The 21,959-nt window shown below is 51.2% G+C and overlaps 1 protein-coding gene across 1 annotated transcript in view; it reads right to left on the bottom strand.

Moving 5' to 3' along the window:
• The window catches only part of LOC142570250 (galactosylceramide sulfotransferase-like), a 53,157-nt gene that overhangs the window by 5,850 nt on the left and 25,348 nt on the right, over window positions 1–21,959 (bottom strand). The window contains exons 4-5 of the mRNA XM_075678651.1: window positions 6,251–6,578; window positions 5,179–5,532 (exon numbers count right to left, since the gene is read on the bottom strand). Coding sequence (XP_075534766.1) covers window positions 5,179–5,532; window positions 6,251–6,578 — 682 coding nt within the window. The remainder of the gene's footprint in view (window positions 1–5,178; window positions 5,533–6,250; window positions 6,579–21,959) is intronic.

Genomic DNA, 21,959 nt, shown 5'->3' on the forward strand with positions numbered 1-21,959 from the left:
TGAAAGCTCGCTGTTTCACTTTGGGCATATGAGAAGCTGCGTAGACTTTGACGTGAATGTCGCAAGTCGCATGTTCACAGTTATAGCAGCGACCTTTCCGCATTAGTCGGAGTAGATCACTGACGTTCGACGAACTAGGCGTTCAGCTTTTCAGGCGTGCATGTCGCATTCGCTTATTCGACGTCGGTTCGGCATGTAGGCAGAGAAATTCAAGTTTTCGGTGGGCATACCTTTGCTTTTTCAGTTGCGATAATAGAGAGCTTTAGAATATGGGCCCCAAACGTGTGGGGTTCCAATGAAATAGCGTCGAAGCCACTGCGCATGCGCGAGACGCACACTTTGCGTCGCGCACGCTATTTCACTGATTTAGCGGGAGCTGCCCCAAAAGCGTCGTGTCAACAAACATGGCGGCACCCATCGAAGCGACAGCTCTAACCAAACTGGGCTTGATTCGTGGTAACGCGTGAAGTTCGCAAGCTAGGATTGCGATTGTCGCTTTCTCTCAACTAGCGTGAGTATAACGAAGATTGATTCATTAGACGCCGCTGATTCCGAATCCGATTGGCGATTTCATGGCTCGTAGGCCTAACACGGGCTGGTGAAAGGGACACTAAAGGTTACTATTAAGTCAACGTGGACTGTTGAAATACCATCCCAGAAACCTCGAAACGCTTGTTTCGTGCCAAGGAGAGACTTATTTTAAGAGAAAATGCGTTCTGAAGCGTCCGCGTACCTCTAGCGCAGTTCAAATCGCCCGCCCTCCGATCGAGGAGTACTGACATCATGGTCTCATAGTGACGTTGCGCCATCGGTGAGTAGAACGGCGTCCGCAGACGGCGCTACGGCTTTTCTGCGCAAAACGCAAACGCGCGGCCAGAAACAGAGCCAAGACAGAGCCGACAGCAGAGCGAAAGCGGGAGTATGGTGGCTAGCGGAAGGAGAAACGCGCGACCATATGCTGGTACTTCATTCTATGACGCAAACTTCGACGCTCGTCGCAATGGACCCTGACAACGACAGATTGGCTCGCGATGCTGGGCTCAACTTCAGCGATTTGAGCACTGACGAGCTCGACCTGCTGCTGAGGGCTCGCGTTGCCGGCGTCGTTGTGTACTACGACGGCGGCCTCGACACCGGCTCTCCGGAGCGGGAAAGCAACGAGGGCTTCCCACGACATCACATGGACGTGGCATTCTCCCTGCTTCTTCCAAATGAAAGTTTCGCGAGCCAGCAGAACCCTCACAGCACGACGCGATAACGAAACTACTGAAACTCCAAAGCGTGAGCGGCGCAGAGTCGAGCGAAAACGAAACCTTTCGACCACCCATATTACTGAAGGGCAACGTCAAAATGTTATTTTTTCTTAGAATCGAATAGACGTAGACAAGTAGCATTTTTTCCGTCTTATAGTCGAATGAAATGATATTTTTAATACGAGTAGTTGAGTATTAGTAACACAAATTATGAGGAGTGCTTTCGTCATCGGGCTAGTACCGGAATGTCGCTGGGGGGTCTCAAATCGTGTCATGCATTTACCTCAATTTCTCGGTTACTAAAGCTCTGTTCGCGATTATATTGACGCCTTAGACGTTCTAGAATATTGCTCTACCACTTTAACTTGAGTTTCTGGTAACCTTTAGTGTCACATTACTTTAGTGTCACATCACATTACTAGATCCCGAATTTAACTTCTTGCGCAACCGCCTTTGATGTACATGTACTGGCTTCTCTTCTGCTTGGTAGGCGCATGCGTGACAAGAGGAGATATATATATATATATATATATATATATATATGCGCTATCCTTCCTTCCATTAAACAGTTGTGAGTAGCGCTTGTCCTTGTCCGTCTTTCTTGTTTCCGTGGTTTTATTCGCGCTAAGCTACTACTTCAAATTTGTTACTCAATTGGCAGAGCTTGTCTACTGTTTGCCTTGGTGCTTACCTGCCACTTCAATTGCTACTTCTGATATCGGCCTAATTACGGCTTCATTCATTACCTCTATGTCATCTTCATCTCTCTGTTCTAAAGCTGCATATTTGTTTTCAAGCACCAGCCTGAATTCGTCTGTTTTTACCCTTACTGCGTCTAGGTGGGCTTGTTTCTTCTTGACTGATTTTACTCTTTCTCTCGTCATATTGAGGCAAGTCGCAGACATCACTAACCTATGGTCACTGCACTTTACCCTACCTAACGCTTCTACATCCTGCGCTATGCTCGGTTCGGCAAACCGTATGAGATCTATTTCATTTCTTGTTTCTCCATTAGGGCTTTTCCAGGTCCACTTCCTGTTGCTACGCTTCTTGAAGAAGGTATTAATTACTCGGAGCTTATTCCTTCCGCGAATTCTACCAACATCTCTTCTCTAGTGTTGCTGGAGTCGGTACCGCAGTTGCTAATCACTTGTTCACCAGCCTGCTTTCCCCCACTTTTGCATTGAAGTCGCCCATGACTACAGTGTACTAAGTTTGCATTTTTCTTATCACAATTCAACATCTTCACAACGCTGTTCTATTTCTTCATCATCGTGACTGGAGCCTGGGGCGTAGGCTTGTGCTGCCTTTATTCTATACCATCGATTCAGCTTTATTGCGACTACTGCTACCCTCTCATTAGTGCTGTAAGGTTCATCGACATTGCCCGCTATGCCTTTATGGATTAGATGTCCTACTCCGTATTGCTTTTTATCTGGGAGTCCTCTCCAGAGGATGTGACCTTCAGTCAGCATTGTATAGGCTTCACCATTTCTAACCTCACTAAGGCCAATAATGTCCCACGCAATGCCTGATAATTCCTGAAAGAGTCCCGCTAAGCTAGCTTGACTCGAGAGGGTTCGTGCGTTGAATGTTGTCATGTTCGGTTTACAGTGGCGGCCTGTCCGTATCCGGAGAGTCTTAGCACCTTCTGCCGCGTCGCAGGTCTGACCGCCGCCTTGGTCGGGTGCTCCGCAGCTACTGGGGACTGAGGGCCATGGGTTAACTGTAGGCGTCATGAGCTCATTGCACCAGGGAGGCCAATTCCTGTCCTGGTGAGGAAGTGTCTTTGTTGAAGCTTAGTGGGCCTTCCTCATTTGGTTGCACCCGGACTAGTATAGCCCCACTGGCTTTCGGCATTTCTTTTTTTTTTTTGCCGTTGTCAGGCACCAGGTTCGAATCCTTCTCCAATGTAGTGTAGTGTAGTGTACTGGAGAAGGATTCGAACCTACGGCCTTCAGATTAGAGGCCCAGTGTTGTGCCTCTGCTCCGCGCCACCGCCTCAGTCATATAGCTACAGATAGAACACTTCCAATGGGTTATTCAACCATGCTGCTGACCATAATGACGTTCCAACCCCACCAACCCCCGCGCTTCGACGAGCCGCGTGAAGAAAGTACCACTTCTTATATATATATATATATATGAGGGGGGACTTGTGGCGTCGGCTCCCACTGGCGTCAAGTTATCTTTTAGTCCACTTTATATTCCATTTTCTCTATTATTTTCTACATATTAATTTAACTACAGCTACGTTTCCCAATGCTTTCCTTGCCTTCATATGGCAAGGAAAAATCGAGTCACCGGGTGTTCCTTCTTCTCTCGTACATACATATACGAGGGCGAATCTGAAAGTCTTTGCCCCTATTTTATTTTCAGCCATATTACGGCTGTAAATGCGAAGTCAACATATCCATTCCCAGCGGTGGGCCTTTCTTGCACCGGCCTTATCTGCCGGTAGTTCCGCGTCATGGTGCTGCTGTCAGTTGTTGAAGATGGCGGTTGTGCTTCACACGTCCACGGCGTACGAGCAACGACGTGTGATTCATTTTCTATGGAGCAAGGGACGAGCGGCCATCGAAGCCCAGAGGGAAATGCAGCCCACGTATGGGGCAAGGTGCCTCGCTTTGAGAAGTGTGAAGTGGTAGTGTTCGTAAAAGGCCGTGAAGACTTGCATGACAAGAGCGTTCGGAGAGGCCGCGCGCGTCACTGACTGACGACACTTCCCGCGTGGACATTGCAATGGTGAAAGCGGATCGGCGTGTGCACCTCAAGGACATTTTCCGGGAGCTTGGCGTTTCGTATGGGAGTGTTTACGACATCGTTCACGGGTCCTTAAGGTGCCGGAAGGTTTCATGTCGGTGGATGCCTGCAACGGTGTGCCGTGAAGGGTGAAAGCTTCCTGGACCGTATTGTTACTGGTGATGAAACGTGGATGCTGCATTTCACGCCGGAATCGAAGCAGCAGAGCAAGGTGTGGAAACATCCGGGTTCGCCTGTGACAAAAAATTCCATTCACTGCCATCTGTTGGGAAAGTGATGTCCTGCAGGATTTCATGCCGCAAGGTGCTACCATAAATGCCGAAAGATATTATTTCACACTGTCACGTCTGATGGCTAGCATCAGGCGAAACTCCGAGGGATTCTCGATGTGGAAAACGCGGTTATCCTACACGACAATGCGAGGCTACATGTGGCAATCAGAACCGCCGAGAAGCTTCGATAATTTCACTGGGAGAGTCTGGACCACCCACCCTACAGTCAGGACCTCGCCCCTAGTAGTTTCCATGTTTTCGGTCCGCTGATGACGTTTCCGGTGGGACAGCGATTGACGTGCAATAATGAAGTCGAGACAGCAGTTCGACGGTGGATTCACAGTCAGCCGGACGAATTCTACCACAGGGGCATCCGAAATTTAATGCTGCGATGGGACAAATGTCTGAACTGGTGTGGGGATTGTGTGGAAAAATAGTGTAACGTACGTAGAATAGTACGGATATTTGTAATTACCTGTACGTACCCTATTTTGGCTAATAAAATATAGGGGCAACGACTTTCTGATTCGCCCTCGTATATGCAGATACACTCTCTTCTAAGCTATCCCATCCCCTCTCTACCTCTACCACGTGACCAGCGTCCCACACTTCACACACATAGTTTCTTTTTCCTGTTTACGACACTCATAATGCCTACACGCTAAGAGTATGTGAAGGACACCTGCGAAACTCACGTTAACAAAGTGAGGATGTCACATTGTACAGTGCCCCGCCTCTTATGCTATTTTAACGCAGTTTGCGTAATCGCCTTATTTGCTTTTGTCGCGAAGTTACGGAGCTGTTTAATTTACCGATTCGTAGCTTATCGCAAATGCACCTCGATCGAACGTACGGCGCCACGCCAGATAGTGCGCGGAAGGAGCGGCCACCTGGCGAGCGTTGTGCCTGAAGACGACCACGTCGTCGACGTCCCCGCAGAGCAGGTCCCCGAGCAGCACCAGGGACTCGTTGATGCGCTCGGCCACCATGACCAGGTCGAAGGTGGCGTCCAGCCGCTCGACGAAGCGGCGCACCGCGGACGCGTTGGCGAACTGCGCCGGCTCCAGGCCCAGGTCGAAGCTCATCTGGTTGAAGCCCAGCTTGCTCCGGGTCCGCTTGCGCGCCAGCCGAGCGCTCAGCGACCGGTTCCCCGACGCCAGTTGCTCGAGGCTCAGGCGCGTCTTGGTCTGCGCAGCGAGGAGATCGTCACTGGCCGCCGTGTACGTGCGCAGGCAGCTCGCATCCTGGGCGCACAGCGGAAGAAAGATGCGGCCACAGGCACGCGCCTGGTCGCTGCTCGCATTCTATGGACTGCTCCGGGAAACAGTTGCGGATTGAGAACAATCGCGATTGTGTCATTTTAGTTTTGTTTGATCGACAGCAAGATGGAAATAGCTCAATACAGGTTCTCCATAGCTCGAACGCTATTGTAGCTAACCGTATTTCGAATGAACCACTTTGCTACTTTAACAATGCATTTGCTGGTCCCAGTCCTTATCTATATATAGCGCGAGTTATATTATTCTCGCAAACGCGTGGCTGTAAAGCTGTGGTGGGTGGGAAATACAATAATTTGATCGTGATTTACGTGCTTCTTCAATTAGTTTCGTCTGCGCGCTCGCCTGCAAGCGTGAAGAGTGGCTTTTTCACACAGGACTGGATCTCAAGATGGCGGACACCTGCGCAACTATCTTTCCCATGATACCTATAATACACGAACTCAAAGAGTCTTCAATCAATCAATCAATCAATCAATCAATCAATCAATCAATCAATCAATCAATCAATCAATCAATCAATCAATCAATCAATCAATCAATCAGTCAGTCACTCAGCCAAGCAATCGCTTGGTTATTTCCGACAGCAGTCGGGGGTCCCTCAGGCGACAGGCGGTTGCAAACCACTGGAAATCGGTCGTCCGCCCACCTCTCGGCCACGACCGCGAGCAACAGCGGGACGCACCCTGAGGTCGTAGTAGGAGTAGAGCGACTCGAACAGCGAGGCCGGTTCGCGCACGATGGTGAGGAAGCGCGGCCGCGGCCGCAGCACGGCGCGCATCTCGGCCTCGTGGAACCGCGCGTGGTGCGCGAGCACGTCGAACGGCGGCCGGCCCGGCGCCATGGAGCGGTGGAAGAGCCGCGGGTGGCCCAGGTAGTTGGTGCGCGGCGGCAGCACGAAGCGCAGCCCGCGCCGGTCGCCGTAGCGCAGCAGCACGTTCTGCACCGACGAGCTGGCGCACTTGTGCGTCTTCACGAAGCACACCGCCGCCGGCCTCGGGGGGCAGCGCCGCCTGCAAACGACGCCGCACAATGCCGATCGACCGTCGCCGCCCTGTAGCTGGCAATCTCGGATACAAATGGCTGCGCTCGATCGGCGCAGTAACGCGAACAACGTCAAGCATCGACGTCGACTGGAAAATTGTTCAGCCACCGTTCCTCACACATGATGACTTCTGGTTACGCTCAAAACCGTCTGCGGTAAAATTGTAACTGTCACTTAGTCATTACAGTTCAGTTCTTTATTTCGGACAACAAAGTCTCGGGTGCAAGGGCAAAAGGCAGTTGTGCTCTGCCTGACGGGTCCCTAGCGCCCGATTGCACATATTCGGAGCATGAAGCAACGGAACAAGAACATCATAAACTATCATTACGCGCAGAACACAGTTTTATGCAAAGTAAGCCAACGGAACAAAGCGCATACTTTTGCAATCATAGAGAAAAATTCATACAAGTAATGGGACCTCAGGAACACTTTAAAAATTTCTGTGTACGCACAACCTACTAATCATTAGGACAGGAAAGCAGGTAGCCTGTATCGTTCTTTTTTAAAGACTTCAGGGACACAGATTTCCGAATAACTTCTAACGCCTGTGATGTCTGTTGAGAACACTGCGAATTAAGTATGAAATCACTTGGATTCCATAATTGGTTCGCACAAGTGGAATACTGTAATGGTCGTGCCTTAATTTATAAAGTGCATTATTACTAGAGTGCAATTTAAAATATTTAGAAGGATTGGGCTTGATTTCGTTAAAGACGAAACAGCGCAATTGCAACTCGTATAACTGGCTCGCTTTAGAACGGAATGTTCCAGAAAGTACAAACCTGTGTGGTCGTTGTAGGAAAGATTTTCAACATAGCGTATCGCTTTTTTTCTTTAACGTTGTCAATCTTATAATATTAGTTTTGGTTGTATATATAGCCCCAAATCAGTGCACAACATGGAAATGTGAATGAAGTGTGACACAACTGCGACTTCAGCCACTCCGGAACTAGGTTTCTAGTTTTCTACAACACACAGAGAGACCTTGATATGTTGGCATGAATTTTATTAATATGTTGGGACCAACTTGAGTGTTCTACAAAAAGGACACCTAAACACTTGTAGAAGGAAACACGTTCAATCGCATCGTTTTCATATGTAAGTTGAAGTTGAGACTCATCAGGTTTCTTGCGCGCTTTAAACGCATTGACCTTTGTGTTACTAATATTTGATTCTGGTTTATTTACACTCAGCCATAATGATAATTCTTGTAAGCATGTGTTAGCCTCAACATATATGTTATCAAGTTGTATACCAGAGAAAAAACACAGGTATCATCTGCATACATAATTATTGCAGGAGTTCTTAGGATGGCTATTATATCATTGATTTACATAACAAAGGATATTGGACCAAGAATAGGCCCTTGTGGTACACCACATATTAATTGTTGCAGTTGTGACTGATTGCATTCAAACGCGTGCACTGCATGCGACAGGAAAGATAACTGCGAATCAGATTTAGGGCAACGCCTCGAATGCCATACAACGGTAGCTTGTAAAATAAATTATGACGTTTAATAGAATGAACACTTTTTGAAAACTAAAAAGAAGTCCGACTGTGAATCGTTTGGTAACCATATCACAATGACCACGTTCGTTGTGAATGCTTTGCTCGTGGAAAAATAAAGCACGACAATGGTGCACTCGAAGACTGCCGAGTGTAACGCTGCACTGCTTTGCCAGCGTAAAGTCGGCGCTCCGCAGGTCACGTGCACATACGATGCGAGCTGCCCTCAGTCGGTGTTGAGTGCGAGTGGTTCAATGCAAATGGAAGACCGGCACCCGGTGTCGATAAACGCGCGCTCGAATGGAAAGGAGGCTATGGAAAAGCACGCACGCCGAGCGAGCTGTCGCTTGACATCTGCTCAGTTCCCTATCGAGTTGGCAAAAGTCTCGTGGCACGTCTCTTGCAGTGAACTCACCAGAAGAAACAAGCAATACCATGCATGCGCTGTTGTGCCCAAGGAGTAGCAACCCCGTGACTGCAGCAAATCTTACTTCAAACAAATCACTGACCACCTGACAGAACACGCCTTAGGAAAACGTAATGGTGCGTATCTTCCTATACACTGCAAAACCTGCTTATAAATGCGGCTCTTGCTTTGTGAGGGTTTTATATGATAATCCGCAAAAGCAGAGACGGTATACTGGGGAGAGAACTGATGGAAGTTCATACGAATTAAATGGTGGATCTGATTACGTTCCTGACGCTTCTTTGACGTTGAATTCTTCAGAAATGTCCTTTTTTTAAAAAAAAAGAAAAGGACAGCTGTCCTGACAAAGTTACGCTCACGACCGACAGCAAGTTAGGCAAGTCTGAACGGATGCATTAAGCACGACGCGCAAAAGAACTAGGACGAAAGCAAGCAAAGGACAGGACGCATGCGCTTTCACCGACTGAGAGAACATTTACTTCCGGCTGCAGTGTGCGATAACTTCTACGTGGAATCAGCGCTGCAGTTTGGATGGATGGATGGATGTTACGAGCGTTCCCTTTGGAACGGGGCGTTGGGTTGCGCCGCCAAGCTCCTGCTATTATATTGCCTAATGTCCTACATAGGTTAAAAAAGAAAAAAAGGAAAAAAAAACACTGTGAACTCCCACAACCAAATTTTCTTACCCCCTATAGCGAATTTGCTTTTGTACGTATCCGTTTTTTTGTCGTTTCCCTACTTTTCTTCCACCAATCTTCCAATCGCCTCTTACTAATCACTATTGCGGACATGTTTACTTTTCTACTGCTCTCGCTGAACTCAAGGGCTTTAAGGAGGCCAGTTGTGCCTAGATTGCTGGGCACAAGTCTTGACATTCTAATAAAACATGTTCCATCGTTTCCCTAGCTTTAACGCAGCAAGCACATGCTTCTTCTACTTGTATCTCGCTTCATAAGTGCGTGTTCTAAGGAAATCCGATCTCGCTTCTAAGAGTAATGAGCTTCCTTTTGAGTTATCATAAATTGTTTCTTTCCTGATTTCGTTTTTTCCTCTTAAGTAGTTACTCAGGGCAGGTTTCTTTTCCGTTACCGCCGCCCATGAGATCATTTCAGCCTCTCTGACTTTCCGCCTGACGTTCTTTATTGCTGTGTTGCCCACACTAGAGGCCGCATACTTGCTGGTAAGCTTCCTAGTTCTTTTCCTCCACTGTGAATCAAAGTTTTTTTTTTCTACAGATACCTCAACACTCTCCCAGCCCATTTACTTTCTTCCACATTCCTCAGTCGTTCTTCATAATCAATTTTACTGTGAGTTTCTCTCACCTCAAAGTTAGTCCAGCCCATATCTACCCTGCACACCTTCATTTGTAGTCTTCCCGTGAGCGCCCAGTGCGAGACGTACCACTGACCTTTGGTTACCATCGAGTCCTCAACGTACCCCTGATTTAAAGCAAACAACCGCATTTCCAAAAGTGAGTCCTGGAACCATTACACCTTTCCACATATCCCGGAGCCCTTCGTACCTATTGTATCCCCACAGCGCTCTGTGCTTCATTGTGGCTGCATTTCTCTTCCCCTTCACTGTTGTTCTTCCCAGGTGACACACAGCGCCCCCTTGCGGACATCGCGCGCATTCTTTAGTCAAAGAAACAGAAGAAAATGGACCGCACCGTTGCGGTGGAGTACGTACAAAAGCCGCGAAAAAGAAAACCTCAGTACCCTTCCACTCTGTGAAGAAGGATGTCCAGCGAAGCTGTGTATGTGCGCCGCTTAATGGCGAACTGCACCTCCGGAGCGGGTTGGCCCGGCATTGCACTGTCTTCGGGATCGGTCCACGTATGGGGAGTGCTTAACGCCTGCTTCAACTCCGCCCCGGATCGGTCCGATATTGCACTCGTCGTGATCGTCGCATGTATGGGGAATGCTTAAGGCCTGCTTCAACTTCGCCTCCGGTCGGCCGAGCATTGCACTGTCTTCGAGATCGGCCCACATATGGGGAGTGCTTAACGGCTGATTCACCTCTGGCTCGGGGTTCGGGCCGGTACTTCGCTATCTTCGGGTTCGGGCCACGTATGGGGAGTGCTTAACGCCTGCTTCACCTCCGCCGCGCCTCGGGCCAGTATTGCACTGTCTTCGGGATCAGCACACTTATGGGAGTGCTTAACGCCTGCTTCACCTCCGCCGCGGGTCGGCCCGGCATTGCACTGTCCACGGTATCGGCCTATGTACGGGAAGTGCTTAACGCCTGCTTCAACTCCGCCGGGCATTGCGATTGTATTGCACTATCTTCGAGATCGGCTCATGCATGGGAAGTGCTTAACACCTGCTTCACCTCCGCCGCGCCTCGGTCCTCTATTGCACTGTCTTCGGCATCGACCCACGTATGGGGCGTGCTTAACGCCTGCTTCACTTCCGCCTCGGATCGGTCCGGTATTGCAGTCTTCGGGATCGGCCCACGTATGGGGAGTGCTGAACGCCTGCTTCACTGCCTCATCAGGTCGAGCCGGCATTGCACTGTCTAAAGTATCGGGCCACGTATGGGGAGTGCTTGATGCCTAGCTGCTTCACCTCCGCCGCGGGTAGGCCCGGCGTAGCACTGTCTACGGGATCGGCCTACGTACGGGGAGTGCTTAACGCCTGCTTGACCTCCGCCTTAGCTCGGGCCGGTATTTCACTGTCTGCGAAATCGGCCCACGTATGGGGATCGCTTATCGCCTGCTCACCTCCGCCGCGGGTCGGGCCGGTATTGCACCGTCTTCGAGCTCGGCGCACGTATGGGGAGTGTTTAACGCCTGCTTCACCTCCGCCGCGGTCGGGCCGGCATTGCACCGTCTTCAAGATCGGCCCACGTATGGGTAGTGCTTAACGCCTTCTTCACCTCCGCGGCGTGTTGTCCCGGCATTGCACTGTCTCCGGCATCGGCCCACGTATGTGGAGCTTTTTGCTTACCACGCCAACAAAGACAGGAAAATCTCCTTGGACGGTAGAGGTATACAGCTTTGCTGTAAAAGAAAGAAAAGCTTGGAAGCAGTCGCGATTCCTGCGGGGCTAATTGCAGCAACTAGAAAAGCCGTATATATATATATTGAACTGGAGAAGAACGAGCAGCAGGCAGTGGTTGGAAGCCTTGTGCCTGTGTCGGCGAAGCTCTGTTTCCTCTCGCTGCGTTGCTCTGTTATCTGAGCGTTTATCAATCGATCGAACTATAACGCCTCTTGGCATTTGGTGGACGTGCTGGGCACTTCCCAAACCTGGAACTCCGCAGCCGGACGCTCCCTACCGTTTCTCCCATGCCTCAGGACGCCGCGCAGCCCGATCCTCCCCTGGCATCGCCTGTCGTCTGCTCCGGTGCTCTATGCCAACGAGATCGTGCGGTCTTCAGCCGCAACGACGGCCATGACGTGGAGGATTGGCTGTCGTCATACGATCGCGTGAGTGCGCATAACAAATGGGATGACAAAGCTAAACTGACTAACGTCATCTTCTGTTTTTCTGGAGTCGCTAATCTCTGGTTCCGGAATCACGAATCCAACCTTTCCACCTGGACAGCATTTACCCATTGTTTCAAAGAAGTCTTCGGTCGCCCTGCTGTGCGCAAGCTTCGCGCAGAAGAACGCTTGCGTAGTGGCGCTCAGCAAAAGGGTGAAAACTTCACCAGCTACACTGAGGACGTAGTTGACCTTTGCCGGCGCATTAATCCCGCCATTCCCGACTGTGAAAAGATAATGAATGTCATGAAGGGCATAGAGGATGACGCCTTCCAAATGCTCTTGGCGAAAAATCCTCAAGCGATTGACGAGTTCATTACACTGTGCCAGAGCTACGATGAGCTCCGCAAACAACGCCTTACTACGCGCCGAGCTGCCGCGCCCGACGACGCGATTTCGACTTTAACTGACGCTTCCAGTGCTGCTCCCACCCACTCTTCGTTCCTTGACCAAATGAAACAATTCGTTCGCGAAGAAGTCGCGCGCCAACTGTCACTGCTGCCTGATACCCAGTCATCTGAGTCCTCTTTGTCCCCGGAACTCCGACGCGTCATACATGAACAAGTCAACGACGCGCTACCTCTCGCTAATCAGCCACCTTCAGCGCCGGTTCCGCTCACGTACGCTGCCGTCGTCGCCAGGCCAAGACCACCGCCTGAAGTAGCGCACCACACCTCCACGAGCGGCTTCTACGCCTCGCCTTCTCCAGCTGCTAACTACCTGCCCAGAAGCGCCTTCTGCGCTTCTCCGCAGCCCCTACGCCCAGCTCAGAACTGTGCACCGCTACCTAGGCCCCCTGTTGATAATCCGTGGCGTTCCCAAGACAACCGCCGATCTGCTTCGCGTGTGGCTTTGCTGGCCACGTGGCACGGTTCTGCCGCCGACGATGTTGCTATCCTCCCGATACTGCGAGATGTCAAGGGAGTGCTCCTGGCTCCCAGTCCCGCTATTCGCCACCAATTCTGCACTTCGCTCCGGTATCTCCTGTTCCCCGAAGCTTAAACACTCGTCAGTCTCGATCTCCCCGTCGACGTTCCCTCTCCCTCATCGTCCGCCGCCTTCCAGCTGTGGAGGAAAACTAAAAGGTGCATTTCCGAAGGCAAGAACTGCGATCTCTTCGAACTGCTCAAGCCCTCGTTTATTCGCTATGAACGTCATTGAAGTTTTTTGCCGAAGGTGTCGCCGTTCACGCGCTTGTCGACACTGGTGCCGCAGTGTCCGTGATTGCCGACCAGCTTCGCCGTAAGCTCCGAAAAGTCGCGACGCCGTTTTCTGTCATTTCGCTACGTACAGCAAGCGCTGAGCCAATTGAGCCCTTAGGAACATGTACCGTCCGTGTCGCCATACAAGACAGTTTACACCACACTGAGTTTGTTGTTCTTCCCCGCTGCTCTCATGCCATCATTCTAGGAAGGGACTTCCTCTCATCTCATCACGCTGTTATTGATTGTGCCCGTGCAGAACTTGCGCTGACTCCATTTTGCGGCAGTCCTTCTGAAGATTTGCCTCCACCTTCTGCTCGGGTGTTCGTCGCCATCGACGCTGATATCCCTCCTTTCTCTTCCGCCCTTGTACCCGTTTCCTGTGCTGCTTTCTGCGATTCTACAGTTATTTTCACACCATCTCAACTTGCTGCACGCCTCATCCCTTCTTGCTTCCCTTTGCCCTCCTTCCCTCTCGCCAGGGCTCCAGCGCACTTTACGTTTCGAATCCGTTTTCGCGTCCATCAAGCTTACATCGTGGCGAGTGCCTCGGTTTTGCTGATGAATTCGACACGAGCTCTGTGTACGACGTCCCGTGATGACTCGACTCCTCATCACGTTGACGCCATGGCTCTCCCTGTCTCTGCGCCTGCCGCCTACATGTGACCGAACGTTTGCTACATTTATTGATCCTAACCTCACTCCGAGTCAGCGCACGCAGATCGTCGACCTCGTTAACCAATTCCGAACTTCTTTCGACCTCCAAAAACAATGCTTAGGACGTACCTCCACAGTCGTTCATCACACCGACACCGGCAGCCACGCGCCTCTACGCCAACGTCCATACCGTGTGTCCGCGACGGAGCGCCGTGGCATCGATGATCACGTAGGAGACATGCTTCGACGCGGCGTGATACAGCCATGGGCTTCTCCGGTAGTGCTGGTCAAAAAGAAAGATGGGACTATTCGTTTTTGTGTGGACTATCGACGTCTAAACAAGATAACCCGGAATGATGTCTATCCTATTCCCCGTATCGACGACGCACTGGACTGCCTCCAAGGCGCTGAATTCTTTTCGTCCTTAGACTTCCGATCCGGTTATTGGCAGGTCCCCGTGGCTGACGCAGACCGCCCAAAACAGCATTTGTTACGCCTGACGGCTTATATGAATTTACCGTGATGCCCTTTGGCCCCTGTAATGCGCCCGCAACATTTGAAGGAATGATGGATAACATCCTCCGGGGCCTCAAATGGCAGACATGCCTTTGTTATCTCGATGACATTGTCATCTTTTCCCCGGACTTTTCTGCTCACCTGTTACAACTCAAGCGCGTGCTCACTTGCTTTGCGGATGCTGGACTCAAGCTCAACTTAAAGAAGTGTCGCTTCGCCGCCCGGCAGTTAGTCATCCTTGGCCACGTTGTTTCGAAAGATGGTGTGCTCCCAGATCCAACCAAACTCCAAGCCGTTGCCGAATTCCCACGACCAAAGACCACAAAAGAACTCCGCAGCTTCATCAGATTATGCTCCTATTTTCGTCGTTTCATCCGCAACTTCGCCACCATAATAGCGCCTTTGACGCAGGTTCTCGCGGGTAACCACGACCTCTTGGACTGGCCGCCATTTTTCGATGCCGCATTCACGACGCTGCGTCGTCTTCTAACGTCACCCCCCATACTACGACATTTTGACCCAAGCGCACCGACAGAAATACACACGGATGCCAGTGGCGTCGGCATTGGCTCTGTTCTTGCACAACGAAATACTGGCTTCGATGAATACGTTGTTGCCTTCGCTAGCCGCGCACTCACGAAAGCGGAAGTAAACTATTCCGTTACAGAAAAAGAAGGCCTGGCTATCATTTCGGCCATAACTAAGTTTAGTCCTTACCTCTACGGCCGCCCGTTCGACGTCATCACGGACCACCATGCACTCTTCAGGCTGTCGTCCTTGAAAAATCCTTCAGGCCGCCTCTCTCGATGGGCGCTTCGCCTCCAAGGGTATACATGATGCTCGAGTGCTGTACCGCTCTGGCCGTAAACATTCGGACGCGGATGCCTTGTCTCGCTCCCCAGTGTCAGGCCAGCCCAATCATCAGAAAGTACAAATATGCGAGTCCTCCCTCACCGCCACGGATATGCTTTCGAAGCAGCAGAAGGATCCGTGGGTTGTTGCCATGCTGGCTTTTCTGTCAGACCCATCAGGGCCTTCTACTGGCCGTGCGTTGCGTCGCCAAGCGCACCACTTCGCTCTACGTGACGGGCTCGTATACCGCCGTAACTACCTCTCGGATGGGCGCAAATGGTTACTCGTGGTTCCTCGGCATCTACGTTCGGATATATGTGCAGCGTTTCACGCTGACCCGCAATGCGCACATACAGGAGTACTCAAAACATACGCGCGCCTGCGAATTCGTTATTACTGACGCGGGATGTACCGATTCGTCCGCCAATATGTCCGCTCCTGCCTCGCTTGCCAACGCCGCAAGAATACCCCTCATGCCTTAGCTGCTCCACTGCAACCATTGCCTTGTCCAGGACGGGCCTTTGACAGGGTCGGAGTTGATCTTTATGGGCCCCTTCCGTGTACTTCAGATGGCAACCTCTGGGTGATAGTGGCGATTGACCATCTCACACGCTACGCCGAAACTTCGCCTCTGCCCAACGCATATGCGCGGGATGTTGCCTGGTTCCTTCTGCGTAACATCATACTTCGCCATGGAGCCCCCAGAGAGTTGCTGAGCGACAGAGGCCGCGTCTTTCTGTCTGATGTTATAGGAGCCCTGCTTAAGGAATGCAACATGATTCACCGTCCCTCTACTGCATACCACGCGCAAACCAATGGCATGACTGAGCGCTTTAACCGCACTCTTGGCGATGTGTTAGACATGTACGTCGCATCTGACCAAATCAATTGGGACCGAATTCTACCCTTCGTGACGTACGCTTATAATACCGCCACACAGACCACTACAAGATTTTCCCCGTTCTTTCATCTTTACGGACGCGAGCCTTCCTGCACAATGGACACCATCCTTCCGTATCGCCCTGACACAACGGAGGCTACTACCCGGTCCGAGGCTGCTGCACACGCGTAAGAGCGCCGGAAGCTCGCCCGCACATTTACTTCGGAAGATCAGCAGCGACAGAAGCACCTTCGGGATATTCCCTCTTCTCCGGCACCCTATGCCCCTGACTCACTAGTCTGGCTTTGGGTTCCCGCTACCAGCCCTGGACTTTCACCCAAGCTTGTGTCCAAGTACCAGGGTCCCTACCGTGTCGTCAGTCAAACGTCTCCTGTGAACTACTTGGTAGAACCCCTTGAGCCGCCTTCCGATAAGCGCCGCCGAGGGCGCGAAATCGTGCACGTTCGGAGGCTCAAAGTCGGTACTTTGACCCACCCGTGCCATCTTTCCCGCAGGTCGCCGAGACGGCTCCTCTTCTCCGGGGAGGCAATTGTACTGGAGAAGAACGAGCAGCAGGCACTGATTCGAGAAAGACGGCGACGAGTGGTTGGAAACCTTGCGCCTGTGTCGCCGAAGCTCTGTGTCCTCTCGCTGCGGTGCTCTGCTATCTGAGCGTTTTAGCAATCGAACTACAACGCCTCTTGACATCATATATATATATATATATATATATATATATATATATATATATATATATATATATATATATATATATATACTTTTCGTTAAAACTACGAGCATGGGCGACGACGACGTTGTATTCAGACAGGCGCGATCGCCACGCCGTTTCCACAATTTCGACAAATTCTCCGGCAAGCTGTCCGTGGGCATTCGATGTTATTGAAAGCGAAAATCGCAATGCTTCTTTCCACAGCGCGGGAAAGCGCGGTATCGAGGCACACTAGCTCGAAACTCCAGCACTGGTTCCCCCTTAGATGGAAGCTCATCCACACACCTGAAAACTTTCTGCGCCAGCCCATTCAACTTTCACTGAGCAGCGTTATCCGCATTAGCAAAATAAATAAATAACGTCGCAACTGCCATGATTCTGGAACTAGTCACTGCAAAATTTCTGATGACTGGACGAGAATATCACCTTCCCGACGAACGAGCATGCACAATCATGGCGCAAGCAAGGGTGATTTCTTTTTATGACACGCACCCTTCCACCTGTAAAGCTGTGCAGTGTCTGTTACATTGATTGGCACCATTATGGACCCTTCAAGGTGTAAGTCTGTGTACAGTGTATAATAACTCCTGAGGTATAAGCTTCTTGTTAAGTTACATTCGGCAGCAGCTGTTACAGGGCCCCTCACCAGGCCCCATAGCAAATTTTGGTTATACGCTGGAAGTAGTTACGTGTTCTCTGGGGAGTGTTCTGCCGCAAAAAAAAAATACAAATCGGCTCATTAATAGCCGAGATAGAAATATTTGTGTGCCGCCAAGCCATGATTTCAGGAGGCGAGCTCCACTGCACAGCCTCGCCTCCGCAAGCGAACTCGCGTGACGCATACGTCACGGGCCCCGCCTTTCTTTTTTTTTTTTTCTCCTCGCATTTTTCTCTTATTTTGCGACGCTGCGCACTTCCGTTGACGGCGTCGCGCGCGAGCTGTTAGACAGCTTTAGTATAGCGTAAAATGCTTGCGTTAGCGTGCGACGCAACGCTAACGCAAAGAAAGACTGCACTGCGCGGCACAAGGTAGTGTTTTAGAATAGCGGAACGGAGAAAAGCGTTAACGTTAACGCAAACAAATACAGCGCCATCTAGATGTAAAAACACAAAGTACTGGAAAGCCAAATCCACACGAAATGTCGAGCTTATCCAATGCCGAATCCGCGAGTGTGTCCCTAAGTCAAGCTTATCGAAAGCCACAGTCGATGCGTTAATTACGGATGTAGGTGTTTGGTTTGAGTGTTGTTTTGTCGAGAGTCGCGAAACACACCGATTATTCTTAGCATGCCGCGATCGAGTGTTCTGTGGTACCCATATTACGTGTCCTTTTTAAGTTGGAATGACATCGACGCCCTCATGCTTCGGGAACGAGAGCGACCGCGCAGGTTCCACGCGTCCACGCGTCCTCAAGATCCACTCAACATCGAAGCTATTCCGGAGGGGACGTTTCGCCGGCAATTTCGCTTCCAGAAATCCGATTTCCCACTTTTTTTCCACTTTTTTGCAACGGACGCCCATCTTGACGTCCGTCCGAATGGGTTCAAGGCGAAAACCTCCATCAGGAGGTTCATGTCGTCGTCGTTGGTGAAGCGCACACGCATTGTGACCACAGCACCGACCACACTAGTTTGTTTTGCCGCGGGAAACGTGACATGCATCGGCTTGACATGCGGCTTTACACCAAGCAAACGAGCGAAATACACTTGGGCGCCATCTCGAGGCGGATACAGCAAACATGAGCAAACATTAGCAAACACTCTCGTTAAGCCTACTGCGCCGCTAATCGAGAACGTATATCGTAAACAACGCCCATTTGTCACCTGTGCGCCACTGTCGAAGCATCATCACACAAATCTAAAGCAAACACGAGCATTAGTGGGGAACGAATGAGCCGAACAGTGCAGGCCGACGACTTGATAGATCCGAAGCGGGCTGCCCTCACTTCGACTGGCGCCGCCATGTTGCCGTACGTAAGGCTCCCCTTGCGTGCGTTAGCGTTCCCCGCTAAATCCTGAAAATAGCGTACGTACGTAAGCGCTCCAGCAGCGTTTACGTACAGCGCATGCGCAGTGTGGTGCACGCAACGCTAACGCTAACTCTTTGCGTTTGCTGCTTTACGCTATACTAAAACTGTCTGTTGTCTCGTTCGCGCAGCGCACGATTTTGCGCGCTGTGCACAAGGAAACATGACTAGCGGCATAATTCAGTGTTACACGAATACTGAAGCAGATTAAGCGGATCGCAGAGCATGATGACGCGCTGGAACACGGTAGAAAATGGCGTTGTTTCGGTACCTGCGCACGTGACTGCACGACCGCGGGAACAAGCAGAAGAAGCGGAAGTACATCTCTCTTGCTTCGGTGCGAAGTAAAACAAGAACACGCAGACACTCCGTTTGTGTGTTTTATTATTTCTCTAAACTTCAATTCGTCAAATCAAGCAGCAGATCACGCAAATAACAGATGTTACCTTGAATAATTCTCGAAGTCACGTGTCACTACGAGCGACGTCACACAGCGGACACGCGTACGTCACCGCCCGGCTTGGAGCGCGGTCGCCGCGAGCAGAAAGGAAAACTGCGCGCGGCTTGAAATTTCAGACCTTTCAGCGGCGCATAGCGACGTAATTCTTTGCAAACACGATCGTTGGCGCGCATTGTATGCTCTGCGCTTGTCAGCTCAAAATGACCAGACCTGGTGAGGGGCCCTTTAAAACATGGCTGTAAAAAAACGGGGTGGGTATTGTGCTGTTTGCATATTTTTTTCATTTCATTTATTTAACCTCAAGCCCAGCAGTTTGAGCAACAAATTGGGGAGGGGGGATAACAATTCGTATACTAAAAAAGTCATGGAACATACGTGCAAGTCGAACATGCTGCATAGAACCTATACAGGGTGCTTTCTATATTGCGATCGGGACGAAGAAGACCGGTAGGCAGGCCCTCTTGCCGTCGCGTGCATGCTCGGTTCCCAGTTGGCTCCCGGGCTGCTGGCGCTGCGTTTGTCGCTGCTGCTCTACGAGCCGAATAAACCGCTGTACAATTGGTGGAGGTGCGGGGTACAACAGGAAATCCGGAACTTCGCAATCGGACGCTGCAGCCTGTCTTCATTATGCCGGAAGAAGGCCCACCACAACCATAACCCGCTGCCCCGGTGGCTACCGTGGTCTGGCCTGGCCCGTTGCGTCAACGCGACCCGCCCATCTTCAGCGGTACCGAAGGCCATGACGTAGAGGACTGGCTCGCCGACTACGAACGGGTGAGCATCCACAACCACTGGGACGACACCAAAAAACTGAATTACGCGTCTTTATTTGAGCGGTGTCACCAGCGTGTGGCACCGCAACCACGAACGTGATCTCACGACGTGGACGGCCTTCAAGACTAACGTGACGGAGGTATTCGGGCGCCCCGCCGTTCGCAAGCTTCGCGCCGCGCAACATTTGCCTGGTCGTGCGCAACAGCGCGGGGAGACATTCGCCAGTTATACAGAAGATGTTGTCGACCTCTGTAACCGTGTTGACGTCACAATGGCTGATGCCGAGAAGATCCGCCATATCTTCAAAGGCATTGAAGACGACGCCTTCCAGATGGTGTAGGCGAAAATCCGGCGACAGTCGCCGAACTCGTCAGTCTCTCTCAAAGCTTCGACGAACCACGCAAACAACGCAACCCGCCAATATTCTCCTCGTGCCACTTCAATGTCGAGCTTGGCTGTTGCCCCGGTTGTTGCCCTTCGCTGCTGCTACAGATCAAGGAGTTCGTCCGTGCAGAGGTGGCGCGTCAGCTTTCTCTGCTTCCACTTACACACGGCCAGTCGAGTTCTCCGTTGGCGCCCGCTCTCCAATATGTCATCAAGGAGCAGGTAGTCGATCATGTTTCGCCTTCTCTCCAGCAGGCTCCGACTGCCGCTCCTCCGACGCACGCCGAAGCCGCTACGAGGCCTGCACCACAGGCCAACGGTCCCCTTCGCCCGCCCGTATCCCCTCCAGCCCGGCCAGTGGTGCAGTATGCACGACCTCAAGACCATTGGCGCACGGAAGACAATCGTCCATTTGTTTTTATTGTGGCCGTGCTGGACACGTGGGACGTCGCTGTCGCCTATTTGCACCGAACGTCCCCAAGAATGTACGTCCATATGCGCCACGTTTCCAACAACGCCGCAACTATTCCGACACCTTTGAATCTGCTCCGGTAGTCGAGACCGCATTCTCCGTTCGCCGTTCACCTTCTCCTCGCCGCCGCTCCCTTTCCCCCATGCTCTGTCGGCGTAACCCTCTGCACCAGGAAAACTAAAAATCGCAGTTCAGGAGGCGAGAACTGCGGTGTCAGCGAAATGTATAAGGCCTCACACTTCCCCGAAAAACGTTGTTGAAGTCGCTGTAGAAGGAACATTGACGCTAGCACTTGTCGACACCGGCGCTGCACTTTCAGCGAGAGATGCCCGTATTTGCCGCAAAATAGGAAAAGTGACGACGCCGCTTTCTGGGCTGTCTCTACAAACTGCCAACGCGCAGCACGTCGAGCCATCCGGCGCCTGCACTGCTCGTGTCGTAATTCAGGACGTCCTCTATATCATAGAATTCATCGTGTTGCCATATTGTTCCCACCACTTCATATTAGGTTGGGACTTTCTCTCCACACATCATGCGATCATTGACTGCGCCCACGCCGAAATCGAGCTGTTCCAGTTTTCGATCGATATTATCACTGACCACAAGGACCCTTGTCGCAAAATCGTCGTTTCAGAAGACACCGTTATACCTGCCTGGTCTTTCCGCTCTTGTATCTCTTGTGACTCTGTAAATGACGTCACAGTACTCTTCGCAGCGTCTGAACTCTTAGCTCGCCGCCGTTCACTACCACTGCCGTTCGCCGTCCTCGAGTTCAAAACTGGCGCCTCTCTCATGTGCATGTGCAACCCATCGGCCGAACCAATTACTTCACGCCGCCGTGAAAGCCTTGCCGGAGCAAAGCCACTGGCTTCATCTTCAATATTTGACACGACGGACGACTCCACTTGCCGCTCTCGAGGCATCGCCTCCTCAGTCACCGCCGCGTTCTTTTACGTGACCTTACGACGACGCT

Source organism: Dermacentor variabilis, chromosome 2, assembly GCF_050947875.1.
Source record: "Dermacentor variabilis isolate Ectoservices chromosome 2, ASM5094787v1, whole genome shotgun sequence".
Classification (NCBI taxonomy): Eukaryota; Metazoa; Arthropoda; class Arachnida; order Ixodida; family Ixodidae; genus Dermacentor; species Dermacentor variabilis.